Genomic DNA, 19817 nt, shown 5'->3' on the forward strand with positions numbered 1-19817 from the left:
CCACCCGAGCAGCCCGGAGTGGAGGCAGACGAGAGGAGCAGCACCACAACGGAGTTTAAATCTATTTCCAGTTAAATGAAGAGAACCAAGTTTCCTTCTTCAGTTCCTCTGGGCAAGAGGCACAGCAGGCAAACTGAGGAAATGCAACATACCGGCCGTGGGAGACACTGTGCTAATTAAGGAAAACAACCACCAAACAGCAACTGAGCAGAGATTCCTGCAATTCCATCAACTAGAGGCAAGCCACCAGACAGACCAGGATCCTCCTTCAGGAGTTTCACCCTTCCCTTGCAGACCCACGGAGAACAAGGCATGCCAAGGGAAGGACAACAGGACTCTGAGGCCTCCATGGCTCCCTCCCAGGAGGAGGAGAGCCCAACCTGTGGAATTCACATCTCACTTCCCACATAATGGGCTGCCCATTACCTGAGCCTGCTCCAGTATCCCACTTCCCAAACTGGGACAATGAGATGAGTCAAGGGACAGATCACTGGGATAGTGCCCAACAGAGGCTTTTTGCTGAACCAGATGCCACAGGAAGAGCTGGTTTTAATCCCACCTTCCCCACCAGGTGGGCACACCACAGTTCTTTCCATGCTCCCTGAAACACACCACCACTCCCCAAAGCCCAGACTGAGGAACCCCTCTCCCATGAGAACTGTCACCTCCTCACCTTGTCCCACTTTGCTGGGCTGCTGGAGAACTCCTGAAAAGCTCCCTGCTCGGACTGAGATGCCCCCATGACACACCTAAGGCTTGGAAAAATACTTTTTGATCTGGAGAATGATGTTCCAAAGCCTTTGTGCGCCCAGTGTTTTGTGCTGTTGGTGGGAACCAACTCTCCTTTCCTTAGGATCATCTGCACTACTTTCACACATGGAGAAGTTGGCTTTGAACCGGCACAAGAGACATGCCCAGAAGCAGTAGTAGCAACTAAAAAAATATCAGAAAGAGAAACTTTGGTTTAAAATAAAATTGAAAAGAAATAAAAGAGAGAGAAGGTACACACAGGTGCAAGTTGTCTCACGAGAGGGGTATTTGCAGGGCATCACGCCACAACCCTGGAGATGGGAGACCTACATTCCCCACTTTGTTTTACCGTTACAACCTTCATTGCACAGGACTCAAAATCACTCTCATATGGTTGTTAAGTTTCATAAATAAAGTGAAAACTATATGCAACAGATACATCATATTTCCAAAAAATTATAAGAAAAGTTACATCAAATTAAAAAGTAGCTTCATGAATGAAGATACTGCTCTAAGTGCACTTTTCCTGCAAGTGCAGCCAGTGCCTCAGCGCTGGATATGAAGGAAAAAACAAAAACCAACCAAAAAAAAAAAACCAACCAAAAAAACCAACCAAAAATCAGATTTAAAAAGTCCGGTTTCAACCAGTCAAAACCGGGCCAAGCAGAAACCGAGTGTGCTCTCGGCACTGTCCCATGAGGGAGTCCCTATGATGCTTCGTTATCCAGATAAGGTTTGTATGTCCTTGTTGAGACTGTAAACAATCCTTCTTTCCTGAACTGTCCTCTTTATTGGCAAAACAAAGTAAAATATTTTATTTTGTTTGTTTGTTTGTTTAAAATAGAACATTAAAATTAACCCAGAAGAAAAGAAACGAAACACAGTGAGCTTGTTGGAGTCCATAGGATCTGGTCTAGAAGAGCTCGGAAAACGTGTTCAGTGTTTTCTCCTGTTTTCAGCTGGATCTGCACCAGAGATCGGGTTACTTGGGGAAGAGGGAGACAGAACGAGAAAACAAAGGATGCGGAATCAGAGAACGCGGCCATCTCATGTGTTTGCTTCGTTCGCTAGGTCCTCTATCAATACCTTGGTGTCAGAAGCCTTGGACCTGGAAAAAACAAAACACAAAACACTCACTGGGGAGAAGGAATTCCTGGAATGACACGCAGACAGCAAACCCACGGTGCATTTGGGGGAATAAAAAAGGGAAAAAATGTCTTTCTTACGCAGAGGGGGAATAAACAATCGCCTGGAACTGTTTCACACACTCCCACTCTCCCTGGGAATAGCAGAGCCTTGTAAAGATGCCCCAGCCGTCCCTCAGCATCCTCCTCCTACGGCACTGCCCCCTCCACACCACGCTGGGCACCCTGTGGCCACGGCCAGTGTCACTTGCCAGGCTGTGACATGGCTGGGGACACAGCACCGCTGGGCGTGGGGCACCCGCCCAGCCCTCCCCACAGAACTCCACCAAACCCTCGCAGGATCCCGGAGAGCTCCTGCTCCATCTCGCCCTGGGCTGCAGGAAGGAACAGGAAGTTCTTTAGGGATATGCCTGGCACATCTCCCCTCACTGCATGTCTGAGGGGTAAACGGGCATGGCTGGAGGGAATTCCACCAGGCTTTGGCCCACATTCCCTTTGCAGAACATTTTCAGTCTCCAGCAGCCACACAAAGGCTGTTGGTATTGGTTCCATCCGTGCACTCTGAGCCAGCAGGGACAAGAGCCAAGCACAGCCCTGAGGCCAGAGCACACCCTCCTCCTCCTCCTCCTTCCACCCCTCCCGTGCAGTGCTACAGGGGTTCCACAACACTCCTGACCCGCAGTGCCTCAGCGTCCCCAAGGAGCCTGGGCTAGTTCCCTGGCCAAAGGGCAGGGCTCCACAGCTGCACTGCCGGGGCAGGAGGGACACCAGGACACTGCAGCACCCTGTCAGGCTCGGAGCAACACAGGCACTGCAGGGAAACACGCGGCAGACAGGTGCAGGGGCTGGGGTGCAGGCTGGGGAAACGTTTGGGGTGCAAGAATGATGGGTGGGAATCAAAAAATGCATGGGTTTAGATTTGAGAGGGGAAGGAGCCTGAGATCTTACATATGAACCTTAACCAAGGAATAACTGGAATCATATGGAATCATAGAAAGGCTTGGGTTTTAAGGGACCTTAAAGATCATCTGGTTCCAACCCTCCTGCCAGAGGCAGGGACGTCACTCACTAGACCAGGTTGCTCAGGGCCACATCCAGCCTGGCCTTGGAAACTTCCTGGGATGGGGCAGCCACAGCTTCTCTGGGCACCCTGTGCCAGGGCCTCTCCACCCACACAGGGAAGAATTTCTTCTTCAAGTCTAATCTAACCCTGCCCTCTGTCAGTTTAAAACCATTGCCCCTTCTGCCACTATGAGGTATAAAGAGTCCCTCTCCCTCTTTTTCATAAGCCCCCAAAATGTCTGGCCAAGGAGAACCTCTCCTCCAGTGTGCATTTATAACCCCTGGCAGACTATTCTGCAGGAGGGGAGCCTCGTAAAAAGGCAGCTCCATTTTCTGACGCTTTACCAGGACCCCAGTGTGTGTAAAGGACAGGTTAATTCCCTGGCAGAGAGAGGCACGCTTGCTTGCTCACTGGACCTGTCCTCCCTCTGCAGACCGTTTGGGCTGGGATCTGTGCATGATTCCCAGCCCGTGATTCCCAGCCCGTGAGTGCCCACCAGGCACTGACAACAGCCCCAGGGCAGGACTGTGCTGCAGCAGAGGCCAAACGTACTGTGAGGCGAGGCGGGGCCTGCGCAGGGACACGCTCAGGCTGCGCTTCCACTGCTTGTTCTTGCGGCGGTTCCGGACGCCGTCCTCCTGGTCCATCATCTGGTCCAGGAGCGTCAGGTCGTCGGCGTTGAGCGGCGCCACCGAGATGTCCCTCACGGCGCGGAACTCGCCGCAGTTGTTCAGGTGCTCGTTCTCCAGACGGAAGAAGTTCCACACAAACCGCCTGGATGGATGGATGGACGGAGGGGAAAAGGGAGAATTACCGGCTGAGTTCCCCTTTCACAGGCGTGACCCGTGTTTGGCAAAGCACTGGGACGTGCACCTGGGTACCGGTGAATTCTCACAGATCAGACTGCCTCTGGGAGTGGGCTGGGAGCACAGAGAAACATCCAGTGACTAACAGCAGCACCTGCTGCAACATCTTTCCTCTGGAGAACAACAGAAGCTGTAGGGCTTATTCCTTATCCTACTGATGACAGCCCTAATAGGGACAGCATAGAGGCACCAGGCATTACAAGCCAAAGGCCACCTCCAGCACCTACACAAGTGAGGGTCAGCTTCAAGTTCTTCCCAGGAAGCTGTGGGGGCGGGTTTCCAGCTGCAGTACAGGTGTTAAAAGAGCCCTGGAACCTTGCAGGATCCAAATCAATGACGCAGAATACAAATTAGCATTTGGAAAAGAAGCGGAGGTCTGAAAATTGGAAACTTGAGAATCAAGTGAAGTTTCAATGGGAAATTTCAAGGAGGAATTTGGTAAAAACTAACCCTTCGAGATTATGTCACAGTTCAGAAGGAACTGCAAGCTGTGTGAAGGACTCAGCTCCACACTGTGGCAGAACCCCCTACCCCTTTCTTCACTCAGCACCCTGTTTGGATTAAATATTCCCGTTAATCCCAGTCTCCTTGGAATAAAGACCAGTATATTCCATGTCCAGGGATCCAGGTGCTTCCCCTAGTGCTGATGTTAGAGTGCAAATGTGAAAATAAACCGAAAAGAGCTGCTCAGCCCAGCAGCCTTACCGGAACACCTCGAGTGGGGCAAACACAGTGGAAATGATGTCCGCAGCATAGGGGAAGATCTGCATGGAAGTGAGGGAGATCTGGATGGTCCACGCGAAACGCAGGATGACGTCTTCTACAATGGCACAGTAGTAGTATGCCTGAGGAACAACAAGGACAAAACAGCTCAACAAACACCTTCTGCACCGAAAAGACCTCATCGGGTCTTCCGGAAGCTACAGAATCTGCTGCGCCATCTCAAGCAAAAACGAACAGAAATGATATCTTGGAAACAAATCAGCTCTACTGCTGGAAAATCCCAGCCTGTAGCATTCAAGTGCTCCAGTGGTCAACTGCAACATGCTCTAAACTCAGCAAGTTTGGTTCAAACATTACAAGCCTTTCCTAAGGTAAGAGCAGGCTGCATACGCACTTTCTGTGGGTAGACAATTCCTTCTCGGAGAAAGGTATTTTCACCAGCATTTTTGTCAAAGAGACCCCAGTCCATCTTCAGGTCCCAAATGAGGGTATAGCAAGAGCTGATGAAACAGAAGATAATCCACAGGTAGAAGAACACTTGGGTGTCACTGTGGTTTTTAGCTGGAAAAGAGAAGAACACACTTCTGTAGAACTGAGAGCACATCCCTTCTTAGAACAGCTACAAACTGCCTGATTTGAGCAGTAGAAATCACTTCTATAACCCAGGTTCTGGGAAAATACATCCAATACCAATATGAACCAAACCAAAAGCCTTAGCAGAACTTGCTTTATATTGTTATTTGAATTCCACTTTTACCTCATTCAGCTTTTAGCACTTGGGGTTGAAATTTACACTAGTATTTGGAACAGGCTCCTGGGGCAGTGGTCACAGTCCCAACCCTGACAGAGTTCAGGAAGCATTTGGGAACACCCTGAGGCACATGGTGGGATTCTTGGGGATGCTTCTGTGCAGGGCCAGGAGCTGGACTTGATGATCCTTGTGGGTTTCCACTCAGGATATTCCGTGATTTTTATTTTCTTGGGCTCATGGCAGAACTGCCGTTCTGGCTCCCAACAGCAGGTGGAAGCTGAGGGCCACTTTTCGCAAAGGACACGGGCTTGTACACAGGATAGAGCCGTGAGGCAGTGCTCAGTCAGGAGGGTTTGGTAAGAAAATATTTTCGTTTGTCTTAACACAAACAACTGTGAATGAGTGCACTAAAAGCCTGAAGAGCATGGGCAGTACAGGAATCACCACCAGCTATTTCAGAGGTCGTGGTGGCAAGGGAAAAGGCAGCCATTTGTACGTTAATATGTACATTAATATGTACAAATCCTAAAGCAGGCTCTGTACTGAGTTTTAGACACCCACACAGAGCTCCTCTTTGGAAACAGGAGACTGTGGGCCCACCATCTGCCCACCCGGGGATATGTTTTTCCAACTAAGTTGTTTCCCACTCCCCCCTGAAAAGGTTACACTGCTCTCAATTCGGCTACAATTCCCTACATCAGCTGGCTGGGAAAAAACCAAACAGATTTGGTAATTCTGTTTGCTTTTGAAAAGCTGGCTCAAAAAATTCATACATATAAAACACATTATGATGCTTTGGAAGGCTGAGACATTTTGCACCTGGCTGCTGCTGGCAAGAATCTCTCCTTTCTGTGCAGCCTCAGCAGCTGCTCATTCACCAATTCTCTCTAACAAAGCAAATAACATTTCCAGTACAAAAAAATGTTTTCAGCCCAAACCCAACACCACACTACGTGACAGCACCTTTTCCCATATTAGTGGTTTAAAACAACAGAATCCCTGCAGCTGATCAGCCAGGGAGCAACAGGGCAATTTGCCCTCTCCTTCCCTCTGTATTTCCAGCAATTACGGTCTAAACGTAACGCAGCAATCCGATAAAATTAATGGAGGTGAAAATGAGAGTACATTCCTCCCATTATGCCTTTCAGGCTTCCTGGGCATGATGTGCAGGATATAGGTCAAATCCACACTCTCCTTTCCCTCTATGAACATCCCCCCAAGGCAAACCTCTGAACGCTGCTGATGCAGCAAAGCCTGCTTTGCACCGGCGGTGGAGGAGAAGGGCACGGCCCCGCTGCAGCTCCCAGGTCTGCTTTGGGGCAAGGCTGGAAGCCTTTGAGCACACCCCCATCGTCATCTTGGCCAAGACACGGGTCTAGCATCGCGTTCCTGGTCCCTGCAGAGCCGTGACGTCACCCGGGAGCAGCGCACACGTCCTGCGGAACGCGGCTCGGGTGCCCAGGTACCTCACACGCTGCTGCTGCTGCTGCAAACAGCCTCTCCCAGGCTATTTATAACAGTGCAGCTGCCCACAGAAGGGGACACAGGTGAGGATTTTGGAGCTTAGCAATGAGGGTGGCACTGCCAGGTTTCATTCCCCCCCTCAGCTCCTCCAAAGCCTCCACGACATCATTTCAGGAAGAAAAGGCAGATGCTGACATTCGGTGACTCATGAGACACTAAGCCTGTTCTTTCCAGCATTATTTTTAGCTCATTAGATCTCCATGTTTAGTTCCCACTACCAGATCCTAAGGGATAATTCAGAGGCAGTTCATGGGTTGTATGTGCTTTCAAAGCACCTAAAATGCTCCAAAACACCCTGTGAGGCTGCAGTGCTTCCTCTCATCTTAGGCTTGAAAGTTACATCACGCTGCTTTGGGTTTGGTTGTTTTTTTTCTTCCCTTAAGGACAGAATTCCAATAAACTGAGTCTTACTCCACACCTTCATGGAGCAGCCATGGAGAAGGCAGGGCAGCCAGCACTATCCCTGGCCTGAGCCGCCGTGCCCTGCAGGTGCAGGCAGAAGTGCAGGGAAGCATTGCTGGGCAGCTCCTTTAGAGTTCCATGCCCATGGAGGGGATGGTCTGCCCCCTGATTATCATCTCCAAACACATAAGGGGCTCTGCCCTAAGCTGGCAAATACATAGCAAGGGGATTTTAAAGGTTCTCGCTGCTTAAACCTAAATTGCAGAATGGCTCAGGTTGGAAGGGAGAGTGGGTCACCTGGTCCAACCTCTCTGCCCGAGCAGGGTCATCCCAGAGCACGTGGCACAGGCTCTCATGTGCAATTACAGAAAGGAGAACTGGGAAGAAAAAGGCCCAAGTGAGAAATCTAATCTCACCAACCTCAAAAGGATGTGCTTGCTTTTGGTTAAGTTATCCTGGGCTCAGTTCCCTCTCCCTGCCCCTATCTTTGCAGCAGCCTTTTCAGTGGCGCCTGGGGTCACGCTGCTGGCTCCTTGCTCCTGCTCCCTTTCTCACCAACCAGCTCTGCAATACATTCAACTCCTGAAAAAATTCATTAAAAACCCAAATCACTCCCTGGTAAAATGCCCTAATCAGAACTAGCCTATTTTCTTTAGTCTTGGCCTCCAAGTCCTTCCTTTAATCACTTTTCCTCCTGCCTGCAGTTCTGCTTGATACCTTCCTTCCTTCTGTCCTCATTGGTATTCAGCTGGTGTACAGAAATATGTTACTGCTCCAGGCAAGCAATTATAGCTGGGTCTCTGCTGGCTGGTCCTAGCAGCCCTCTTCACTGCTGCTCAGGGGGAGAGAAAATCAAGGCATTCATATTCTGCCCAGAGGCTCCATCAACTCCTGGCCTGCCGGTTTTCCAGGAGCAACACAGAGCTCTGCATATTTATGATGATGTCAGGGTCTATTTAAGCAGGAACTGTTTCATCCTGTGTGTTTTTCCTTTGTTTAATGATGTGCTGGAAAACACCAAAAACCATGAGAGAGGGAGAGAGTCTCTGGATAAGAGAAGCACTCTGGACACCTGGCAGATCTCAACCTCTCCAGGAAGGAAAGAAGAGGAAGTTTCCAATACCCCTGGCACCAGTGACATCCACCCAAGAGAGGCACAAAGCACCTTCCTACTCCATGCTCCAAAGGGCACCACGGAGCAACTTCCTGAGCTACTCTGGTATTCAAAGCAACACGTGCAGGACAGAACAGCACCAGCACAAAACCTCTGAAGCTGCAGCTCTAACCCTGAGGATGGGCTGATTTCAGTGTTCACATTGCCGTGTCTGCAGCTTGGAGGGGTGCAGTTATGTCAGAGGCTATCTGAGTCCACAATGCCTGGCTACCTCCGCTGGCCATGAAGCCTGTGGGAAGCAGCATGCCACGGGAGCCATTTGCAGCCTTCACCACAGAATTTCCATTAGCATCCTCAGTTTACCCTATAACATGCAATTCCAGCAGATAGTCTACACAAATACACCTCAAACTGCTCCAGAAGGTCAACTAGATAAATAATGGATGGCTTCCACCTTTGAACTGAAGCTGTGAATGGCCACAGTCCCAGAAACAGCCAAAGGCACTTGCAGCAGCAGAATTTACTGCCTGCAAAAACTGCTGATAGACAATATTGTGGATCCCCAAACCAGCCCCAGAGGCCACAGTATCTGACTGGCATTCTGAGGGAACACTGCTCTGCAGAAATTCCAGCCCCTTCGAAACACAGGCAAGAGGAAAGGTTGCTTTCCATCAAAGAGAGACAGCGAGTGCTCTCCCAGCGCTGTTAATATTGACTTTACCTCCAAAGAATTCTATCTGTTTACCCTGCTGAATTATTCCGGGGAATGTAAACACCATATAGTATTCAACACAGCAAAAATCAATGCCATGTATTATTGAAGGGCTGGATAAGAGCACAATGGGCCTCGATAAGCATTCCTGGCGTGTCACCCAGCGCGGCCGGCCGCGGGTTGTGCTGCTGGGGAGCGCTCTGATAAAAGCTGGAGGAAGCAGGAGGTTATCAGGGAACACAGCCAGGTAAGCCTGCTACATCAGGCAACACCGACCCAGCCACAGCGACTCTGCCAGCTGAACAGCTCTCGCTCCAGGCTCGCCAAACCCAGCCTCAGTCACAGATTTAAGCAGCAGCAGAGCACAAATGTACTTAGTGCGCAAGGCAAGCGCAGCTCTGAGCAGGCCCCGCGACGGTGTGTGCCCATTAACTCCATCCCCACACACCACAGAGCAGGGTGACAGCCAGAAGTGACTTATCTACATAAGAGCTGCCATCAGAGTGACATCCCCAAGCATTTGCCCGACACCTCAGCTCGAAGCACAGCATTACCTCTCCCCTCAGTAATTAGATATCTTAATGAGCGGGTAGTGCTGCCTTTCTGCCCAGCCAGCATGTCCCGCTGTTTAGCACTGATCAATGGCAGAGCCAGGACATGACAGGGGACTTAATGCAGTTAAAAGGCAAAAATAACCCACAGGAGCACACTCAGGACTCACTGCCGTGCGCTGACGGGCTCTGCCAAACACCGACTCTTCCGTAAGAACCTTTCCTTGCATGGTGCAAAGCTCTGCCATCACCTCCGGGCACAATTTAAGCAAAGCAGCAGCAAAGAACTGTCAAGAGGCAACATCTCATTTCTTCTTCTAGCTAAGAGTCTATGTTAGTAGAGCAGGGAAATCCCAAAATCATGTTTGGATTAAAAATCCTCTGCAGGTTTGCAATGGGTTTGTAGGACAAAACAACCACGTCTGATTTCAAGACAGGGCAGCAAACTCATGGCTTGTACTTCACAAACAGACAAGTGTGATTTAGCTGCCAACAGGAGGGAGTGCATCAGTCACGGCTGAGATTTGAGCTGGTTCTTCTGGTGCCTTCTGCAGCTTTTGAAAAGTGTTCTTAGGGACAGTTTAATTGCTACCTTGAGAAGGATGGGATTTCCAATCAAAGTATTTGCCAGAAGTCTCACTAATAAGAGATTCACAATCAGAAATGAATAGCATGGTAATCAGGGCCTTTGATGGACAATTGAGGGATGGGGACACAATGTCATCTGCTACCTCTATAGTGCTTTGACATCCAACAGCAGATTATTTCAAAATTTACTTCTTTTAAAAGCAACAAAAAAAAACCCCCACAATGATTACATCTCCTACATTTCTGCACCACCAGAGTCCAGACCTGTGTGTATCTGACAGGAAGATTGCTTGTAATGCAGTCACTTGCTTTCCTTAAAATGTTCCATCAAAAAACAGGTCAGGCTTCCCCCCTTAAGTGCCTGTGAAATGAAGGATGGTAGGTCACCCTTTTCACTTACACCTCATTCATTAGCATTCCCATTTCCCCAGCCACCTTTAACACAAAGGCATAATAAGTGACACAACGGTACTCTTGGCCCACTTCCCAAATCCCGGCTATTAATGCCCATCTCCTCTCAGCTGAGGAAGCAAACGCCGGGATCACGGAGCCGTGGGGTGCCGAGGTCACCACCGATGTCCCGCTCGACATTTGCGGACCTGCAAAGCTCGGCAAGGCTTCCCAGTGGGATTTTATGCCTCGTTTGTGCACAGGAGGAGGTGGCAGTTGTCCAAGTCACTCTGAATCCCCATTCCCAGGCTCCCCACGGAGCAGGGGTTGCTGTCCCTGCACTCCTTCCCCGCTCACTTACCGCAGGCTCACCGGCACCTCTGTCCCGGCCAGGCCGGTCCTGCCGCAGCATTCCCGGGATGCTCCTCACTCTGCCCAGCTCCACCCCGAAGCACCATCCCCAGGATGGGTGTCTGAGCAACCAGACGAGCTAACAGGAAACCAGGAGAAGCCAGGGTGCCACAGAGCCCCACGTCAAAGCTGGGAGGAGGTCAGAGGCCAGGATGGAAATGTTTGCCCACGGCAATGCCTCCCAGTTGCTCACTAATGACACTGCCGCTGCTCTGATGGAAAGGATCAGAAAGACTGCCTAATGAACACAACTCATTACTGGAGGCCTCCTGGGCATGGGATGACAGGGTTTCAGACAAAAATTCATCCTAGCTCACAGCAATGTGACAGACGGTGCATGTTTTGGCTCCGAATAATCATCCTGGTGGAGTTGCCAGTGTGCTGTGCTAGGGGAAGCCGTGTGAAAACGGCAAGTATTAAGAAAGAAGCCAGTTAATCCCATTACAAAGTTTGTTTTACTTCAAGAGGTCAATCCAAGCACTCTGTAAGACTCTTGTGACACCTAAATCAAATGCTGACAGCTCTTTCAGTGCTGAGGAAGAGGGCGAGACAGGGGAGGGGTCTTGTACCAACACAGAAGTGAGGGAACAGGATCTCACAAATGCTACTTGCTTCATTCTTCTGTGAGGTTTTTTTTTAAAGTTTTGTGCTTACAAAAATTCTACATGTTCACTTACTTTGCCCTGCCCCATCCCGTAAAAATGAAATTATCTGTCTCAGCTGGGGGACTACACACCGTTGTGCTGATGTCATTTTAGTCCCAGTTCTCACATCACCTCACTGTCTCCTGCTGTAGGCATGTAGGATCACAGTGCTTTATTGTCCCACCTACCAGCAGTCTCACACCACGGGGGCTGCAACCTGCAGCTTCTAACACAGGAGTGACAAGGGCTAAGTGACACAACCCACCACCCGCAGAGCTCAGGTGCAGCCAGGTGCCCCCTGCGGCCCCCAGTGGCACAGCTGGATGTCACCCAGCCTGTTCCCCATCCTGCTGTGCATCACCATCCTTCCCCTGGAAGTCAGAGCCCTCCTCAGGGCCCTGCCTGGGGACGGAGCGTGGCAGCAGCAGTGACCTGTTCCAGCGTGACGCGCGGTCACCGCTGGGAGCGGCTGAAGACGTCGAGATTAATGAGGAGTGGGCAGCAGGTACGGGAGCTGGGAATCTTCCGTGGCATTTCTCAAAAGCAGCACACGTTTCCCATTCATCTTCCTTGGTCAGACCTGGCTGAACCTCTCTATTAATAAGGGACGATCCAACACCTTCCTGCAAAAGCCATTAATCGCAGGACGGCTCCCGCCTCCGCACTCCACATCTCTATTCCTTGGCCCTTTTCTCTTAGGGCTGCCTTTAAAAATCATAAATTAGACATCACCGCAGAGAAGGCTGTTTCTGAGGTGATGGTGAGAGCACGGACAGAAGCGCTGCTCTTCAGAGACAGTCCTGTTTAGTTAACTTCTGTATTTTTAATTACTGCCAATTTCCTGGGCTGTTTAATGAGAAAGTGGAACTGCCATGCACTATCTTAGATCGAGCTAGGGCCCTCCAGGGCACCCCAAGCCAATGACAACTGGTGTTCAGCAGGCTCATTTGGAGCACCTGGAAAAACCGTGGGAGCAGGATGGAAGAGGAGATGCTTACTCCAGTTTCCAGGCCACATGGATTAACTTTGGAATACTTCAGAGGTTAATGAATAGCAGGATACTACTCAGACCACAAGGATTTCATTGAACAAGGTGTGTGAATCAAACTGACCATGTCCATAAACCATCCTGCCTTTCAGTTAAAGGATACAATCCCACACAGCCGATTTTAACCCAATAGCAAGGCAAACAAAAAATGCTGAACCAGCAAATCCCACAAAACAAGAGACTTATGAAAGAGAGGCACTCAAGAAGCTCAGTTCTTCAGGCACAGAAGCCAAATCTGTATTTTGTGTGAGCCAGGTATTTCCAATGACACCACGTGAGCAAGAGGCATCAAGGTGAGGAAAAACCGTCAGCAGCAAAACCATGATGTCTCATTTTACAAGGAATAAAGCTGGAGCATAAATCATAACTAAAGCTTAGTGAGTGACCAGCACTCCTTGAGTGGCACAACACAACTGTTTCTTAGAAGAACTGAACACCTGAATATAACAACCCTATCTTACACAGCCTGAGTGAGGCCTGAGTGAGGAGTGAAACCAAAGCTGGCTATTCCAGGTATGTCAGTGTGCCCTCCTTAATGCAAGTACAATTTACACAAGGAGGATGCCCGTGGATTTCCCTCTCTGGGATCCCCTCAGTGAAAGTAGGACATGGACCTGCTGGGAGTGGATCCAGAGGAGGCCATGAAGATACTCAGAGGGATGAAGCACCTCTGCTATGGTGACAGACTCAGAGAGCTGGGAGTGCTCAGCCTGGAGAGGTGGCCAGATGGCTCTCCTGAAGCCTTAAGAGCCCCTCCCAGTGCCTAAAGGGGCTCCAAGAGAGCTGGAGAGGGACTTTGGACAAGGGCCTGCAGTGACAGGACAAGGGGGAATGGCTACAAACTGACAAAGGACAGGGTTAGATTAGATGTTATGAAGAAATTCTTCCCTGTGAGGTTGGTGAGGCCCAGAGAAGTTGTGGAACACATGTCTAGAAGTGTCCAAGGCCAGGTTGGATGGGGCTTGGAGCAACCTGGGATAGTGTAAAGTATCCCTGGCCATGGCAGGGGGTTGGAACTCCATGATCTTTAAGGTCCCTTCCAACCCAAACCACTCTGTGATTGTACAAATGCTGTGATAAGCTGGGCTGAAGTGGGAGCTGCTTTACTGGTGCATTTGTCAAGCAAAGCACATCTGCTTTTGGCAGAGTGAAAGCACAGCAGAAAGCAGCTGCGTGTCGAAACAACGCCGCTCTCGGGGTGAATATTCCGCCGCAGGCTCGGGCTTAATCATCTGCTTCCCCAGCAGCACGCAGGTTTCCGTAGGGATTAAATAAGGCAATGTATTACTCTGTTGGCTGGCTCTGGGGGAAGCTACTCAGCACTGGCAGGGAACTTAATGCCAGCACCGAGCTCCTTAGTGCAAAGCAAGGGTGGGAAAGAGGGGACAGAGCAGGCAGGGACCAGTGGCACCCCGGTTGCCAGGTAGCTTCAAGTTACAGCCATGCCTCATTTGCCTGAGCAAACACACCCTGCAGCACCATATTTACAGAACACAGCCTTGCTTCCCATTCCTTTGGGAGATATAAAAATACTGAGAATTCCTCCTCTGGGAGCTCAGCAACAGTTGTCCTCGTGTTGTTGCTGTCGCCCCTGAAACGTGGCTGTGTTTGTGAGCCGTGCTGGAGTCAGCACTTGTCTACACCACCACTGCTTGCTCCAGTCTTATGTTCTGGGGTAGCTCCTCTCCCTTCTGCTTCACTAATCCCAGTGATACCTGAATATCAAGATGACACCTTGGAGCCACCCCTGTAAAACTGCTCTGGTCCCAGAGCAACAGGATTGCAAGTTCCGGAGCAAAAATTGAACAGAATTCACTTTGCTATCTTAGCGGTCTGACATTCAAACTGCAATTAGCAGAGAAAATTGCACCCTGCATCTAAATCCAAGGGAAGGAAAGTAAAGAAATGGCTGCTCTGAGGGAAGAAAGAATCAGAATTATGCACTGCCTGAGCAGTATGAATTATTAGACAGGGATATTTTGGGGAAACAGATGTTTGTCAAGACCCCACAGTACATGGTGCTGCTTGGGGGGGAACCTTCACTGCTGGAAGTTTGGAGTAGGGAATACCATGCAAGACTAGAACAGAAACATCACTTAACCATAATAAGGTGGCATTTGTACATTTGTTTAGTTCAAGTTGTTTTCCAGCAGCAAGCACAGGAAAACACAGAGAGCTGTCAGTGCACTGTGTATGAATTAGCTGCTTTCCACACCAGCAAACCCTCCCAGCCACACAGTCTGTCTTCACACCGCTGGCCGGCCCAAGCTAAAACCTGCAGAGCAGCTACAAATTGTCCAGTGTTCAAATGAAGGGAGGAAGATGAGACTTCTCAGAGGGCTGTGACGTCTCCAGGCCTCCCAAGTGGAGAGCAGGCACTGGTGTCCATTACCTGACCTCCCAAGGAAAGGCCATGGATTACCCTCTTCTCCTGGCAGCCAAAAGCTGTCATTCCAGAGGTGTAAGTCATAGGCTTGCAAGCACAGGCATGGGGGACTGTTTAAATAAAACTCCTGATACCACAGCAATTAATAGGTCTGTTACTGAAATGCAGAGCAGGTCTGAGGAGCAAGGATCCTCACCAATTTGACACCTGTTTTGGGCAGCGCTTTCTGAAGAGCACACAGCTCCCCCAACAGATGTTTAGTAGGTAAGAGATGGGTGTTTGCTATCCTTGGGCAGACAGAGGTGTGGGCAAGCAGCACATCTATTTTCAATGGCAGCATTATAACAACTTGCTGATAGACCATCTGATTCCAAGTTCCAGACAAACTGGGGATCTATGTAAAGCACTTCAATAAAATTGGCTCCTTAAGAGGTTCAGCACACTAGAAAGTGCATTTATGGCAGGATGAGAACAGGCCTACAGGGCTGAGGGGACATGCCAAGGGCTTCAGGCAGCCCTCTGAAAAGCCCAGCACAGTGACATTTACAAATCTGTGCTAACATGTAATTTCCAAAGGCCACAAAGCTTCCAAATTTTTTTTGTGCGACACTGACAGCTACATGCCATTGACTCCCACTGACAAAACCGGACAGACAAAAGCTGGGAGTCAGGAACATCTCACAGCACTTGGGACAAGGCTCATAAACACCTCATTACAGCCCACTCCCTGCCAGGCTGGGAAAGGGGACACCAGTTATGGGTGGCAGTGACCAGAACAGGGGCAGTAGCAACACTGGCACAGACGAGAAACTTCAAGGGCAGTGGAAAGAGGTCAAACTCTTCAACAGGACATTTTGACAGAGGCTGGTTTTCCTCTTAGTTCCGGCCCTACCCCAACTGAAGGCTCTGGCAGTGCGTCCCCCGAGGGAGGCAGAAGCATTAGTCAGCCTCCCCAGAGCAGCTCTGGCTACAGAAGATACAAGCAGTGACTAGGGAGCCAGGCAATCCGTCCATGTCTCATCCCAGCTCTGGCGGGGGTGACTAACTGGACTGCAGGGCTGCAGAACGCCACTGAGCGAGCCAGTTAAAAGGGAATGGGCTCCAGGGACACGGCAGCGAGGGGGAGATGCAAGGGGATGCTCCTGGAGGATGCTCCCACACCAGCTCTCCGTGTACCCCTGGAGACAGAGCCCAGCTCCCAGCCTTCAGCCAGCTCGGGCCACTGCCCCTCCCTGACATTAAAATGTGAGGCCTGACAAACATCATCAGTGTGACTCCAGGCCCAGCTACGTCAACACAGACATTTCTTGGCCACGGGAAGGCTTCTAACAACCCTGCCACCCCTCCGAAAAACCCAGCATGTTAACTAGAATCATGCCTTCAACACTTCTCCCTGCCTCACCACAGGAATATTCCAGGGTAAGTAATTGCTCACGACTGTGTGTGGTTGCTAGTTTCTGGATATATAGAAGGGAGATATTCTCAAATGAAAGAATACAGCTTTTAGGGCTTCAGAACAATGAAAGGCAGGGCGACTGCCTGAAGTGCAGAAACTAAAAGCTTTTTCCTTCAGAACAAGAGTAGAATCGAGTAATTGTCGTTTCCAGGGAGATGAGGAACTTCAGGGATCAGAGCTCAATCTGCAGTTAAATGGATTGGAAACAACTCCTTACCAGCTGCAGAAAAAACATGGATAGAATCACATAGGAAAATCAAAGAGAGCATTTTTTCCTGGCACTGTGCACATGCCTCCACATTTAGGAATGATGGACTGATTATTTAGACAATCCGGGTTAAATATTCATGAATGCTAAGGGAGAAGTATTTCCTGTGCTATCCCTTTCCTCATACATCTCCCTCCCATTCACCTCCCTTTGCAGCAAAACCTGACAGGTATTTCAGTTTTCTCCTTTCAAAAGGGAAACCTAAAAATTCCCTCCCACGCTCCCTAAGTGCAATTCTAAGCAGACCAGGGATGTGAAAAACACCTAAAATAAGATCTTAAGACACTCTTTACAAGGCCCCTGCCCTTCCCCAGAGATGTTTCACAGGTGCCAAAACACGAGAAGCTCACGCTTCAGTGGGATGCCAGATTCTGAGCTTTCTCTCACGCAAAAAGCAAATCCCAGGAGCTGCAAAGGATTCTCCAAAATCGCCAATACCTTTGTGAGTGCTGTAGAGGGCTGCAAATGTCACCACGAAGAAGGTGGTGGAATATTTTCCAGCGTTAACCAGATGAAAGGCCCGTTTGTTATCACGGTAACGGCGCAGGCACTGGATGAATCGCAACCAAGCAGGGATGCACTGGACAACCGCTCTCACTCCGTAGGAGTAGCTGTTACAAATCTGATTATCTGCAAGAAAAACATGAGTTAAAGCTGTTTAGACAGAGAGTTAGTAAGTTTAAGAACTGCTTATGTCTTCCAGTCTGCAATATCACTTTATGGCAGCAATTCCCCATCAACACCTGGTACGGAGGCACACAAGCAGCAAGAAACCCAAAGTACCCTGAAGCACAATATTCCGTCTTGGAGGTATTCAGGTGACACGACATCAATAAAACATCCAGACAGATCACCCTCTAACTCCCTCAGTCCTGCCAGTATAACTAACATGCACGATTAGAAATCATCTATTTTTAAATGTGCTCAGTGCTGCTGGCAGTACTGTGAATAATCAAATTAAGGATGGAATTACAAAAGGCCTTCAACATTGGATTTTTGTGCATAAATGGGAGAGCACTTAGAAACTCTGGAGGACAGCTCTAAAAGGCTACTTTGCCCAAGATGTCCTTGACCCGGTTTTCTTGTGCATTGTAATAGGAAAAAACATATTTCAGTATGGGACTGGGTTTGGCGTTTCTCGCTTTGTATTTTAAAAAGCAAAGCCAAGGCACAGTCTGGTGTTAAAAACTGGGACGAGAAGCAACTACACCACCATGCCATTGTGTCCCCCCCTCCATGTTTGAAAGCCTTCTTTTCATTGAGGTAATGACCAGGAATCCCTCAGCTTTTCCTGGAACCCCCCAAGAGCTCCATATTCTTCTGCTGTCTGACTCAGCACATCTAAACCAAACACCCCCCTGCCTAACATTCATTTGTTTTTTATTCACGCTAAGGGAGACACATTATTAGCTGATATTTATCCCAAAACACTGTGTGATCATTCCACTGCTCAGATTGGAAGAGGACAAACTGTTATGCACACAGTTGCTTTATGTATTTTAATTTTATTTTTAATAAGTAAATATTTAGCTACTCGCAACACTGTCTTTTAAAATGAAGGGAAATATCAGACAGATTGGAAGAACAAAGTGAACACTGGTGCTTATTGAAGCATACAGCAAATTCTCTCAGCAAGTGTCAAAGCCATCAGACAATACGATTTGCCAGCAGTCACTGCTTAAAACAGAAAGCCAACAGCCCCACCCGTGAGGAGACAGGTACTGTTTTGCCACTGGGAAGGCCAAAGTCAAAATTCACATTCCAGCTCTGTGCTCCTTCTGGCTAGAAAAGAAGACAGAGCATGGACAACCCTGGCAGCACAGCATCAACTCAAAGTGAATAAGAGGTGGCACTAAGGAGCTTCTCCATCCTCTCTTGCTTCAGGGTACTGCGATGGAGCCCATAAGAACCAGGCTACAGCACAGAAAACTGTGCTTAACAAGCTCAGGACTCTCATGATGAGCAACAGGAAGAGGCTAAAGGCAAATACATGGTTAAGCTACTGTGAAATAAAGCAACAATGCCAGGAAAATGGATTTCTCTTTCCAATCAGGAGCGCTGTGTCTAAATTCTTTGATGGATATACACGTCGGGCCGAATGACTGGATTAGGAAATGAACACTGATGTGAAATTCCATTTCTCTGGATGGAAGGAAGAAAGGGGAAAATCTCTCTAATGCCATGTTTACAAGAAATGCCAATTATTTTAGTTTCCTGTACCATTAATAACCCTCTTAAAACCGACAATTAGGAAGTTGCCTGGCTCAGTGCTTTTCAAGCGATTTTGACCACATCACAGGGGTCATCGGCGTTACTCTACCTGTATCTGCCAGAAGTCCAGCATTGTCCTCCCACTGGACCTCAAAGCTGTAGAAGCAGATCATGTATTCCAAATCCATAAGTATCACGACCAGGCTGTTGAGCTGATCAGCCAGCCAGAAATCTGCGAAGCCTACCTTGTGGAAGGGAGCAGTGAACACTCGAAACTGTCAGGAAAAACAGAGCACGAATAATTCATGGCTGTGTCAAAGGCATCCAAATGCAGTGGCAGGACATCACAGAACTGAACAAATATGGAAATAACAGAAACGCTTGAAGATTTATTGCTGACCTTTTGCTCCTGCTGACAAAAAAGGATAACTGTCTCCTCACTTTTAGTACAAAGAACATGCCTGCTTTCCTCCTCCTGCATGCATCTATTCCTGGGCTCCCCCAGCCTTTTGTTTTTTATTGGCAGAACAGCCCAGTCTCCTCAAACCAAGCTCTTTCCCAGAAACTCCCAGGCTCCATTTAAGAGGTCTACACAGCTCCATTTCTCTCCTTGCCCCTCACTTTGATCAGCACTTTGCTTCAGGCACTTACATCGTGTCTATTGACATCTTCCACACTTACCTTCCCCCTCACACTTAATGTCAGCTGGATTTAGACCTCCAGCACAGCCATTAGTCTGGTCATGCCTTGGTTTCCTTAACTCACAAGTTGTTCTTTGGTGTTAGAAGTTGTGAAAGTGAGGATTGTTACTGGG

General features: G+C 49.0%; 1 protein-coding gene across 1 annotated transcript in view; it reads right to left on the minus strand.

Annotated features, from left to right (window-relative positions):
* Positions 1-1537: 1537 nt before the first annotated feature.
* Positions 1538-19817, minus strand: part of XPR1 (xenotropic and polytropic retrovirus receptor 1) — a 105584-nt gene continuing 87304 nt past the window's right edge. The window contains exons 10-15 of the mRNA XM_069023780.1: positions 19113-19278; positions 17231-17422; positions 4942-5108; positions 4530-4669; positions 3511-3732; positions 1538-1858 (exon numbers count right to left, since the gene is read on the minus strand). Of these exons, the coding sequence (XP_068879881.1) occupies positions 1798-1858; positions 3511-3732; positions 4530-4669; positions 4942-5108; positions 17231-17422; positions 19113-19278 (948 nt within the window). The 3' untranslated portion in view covers positions 1538-1797. The remainder of the gene's footprint in view (positions 1859-3510; positions 3733-4529; positions 4670-4941; positions 5109-17230; positions 17423-19112; positions 19279-19817) is intronic.

This window comes from Aphelocoma coerulescens, chromosome 8 (genome assembly GCF_041296385.1).
Source record: "Aphelocoma coerulescens isolate FSJ_1873_10779 chromosome 8, UR_Acoe_1.0, whole genome shotgun sequence".
Classification (NCBI taxonomy): Eukaryota; Metazoa; Chordata; class Aves; order Passeriformes; family Corvidae; genus Aphelocoma; species Aphelocoma coerulescens.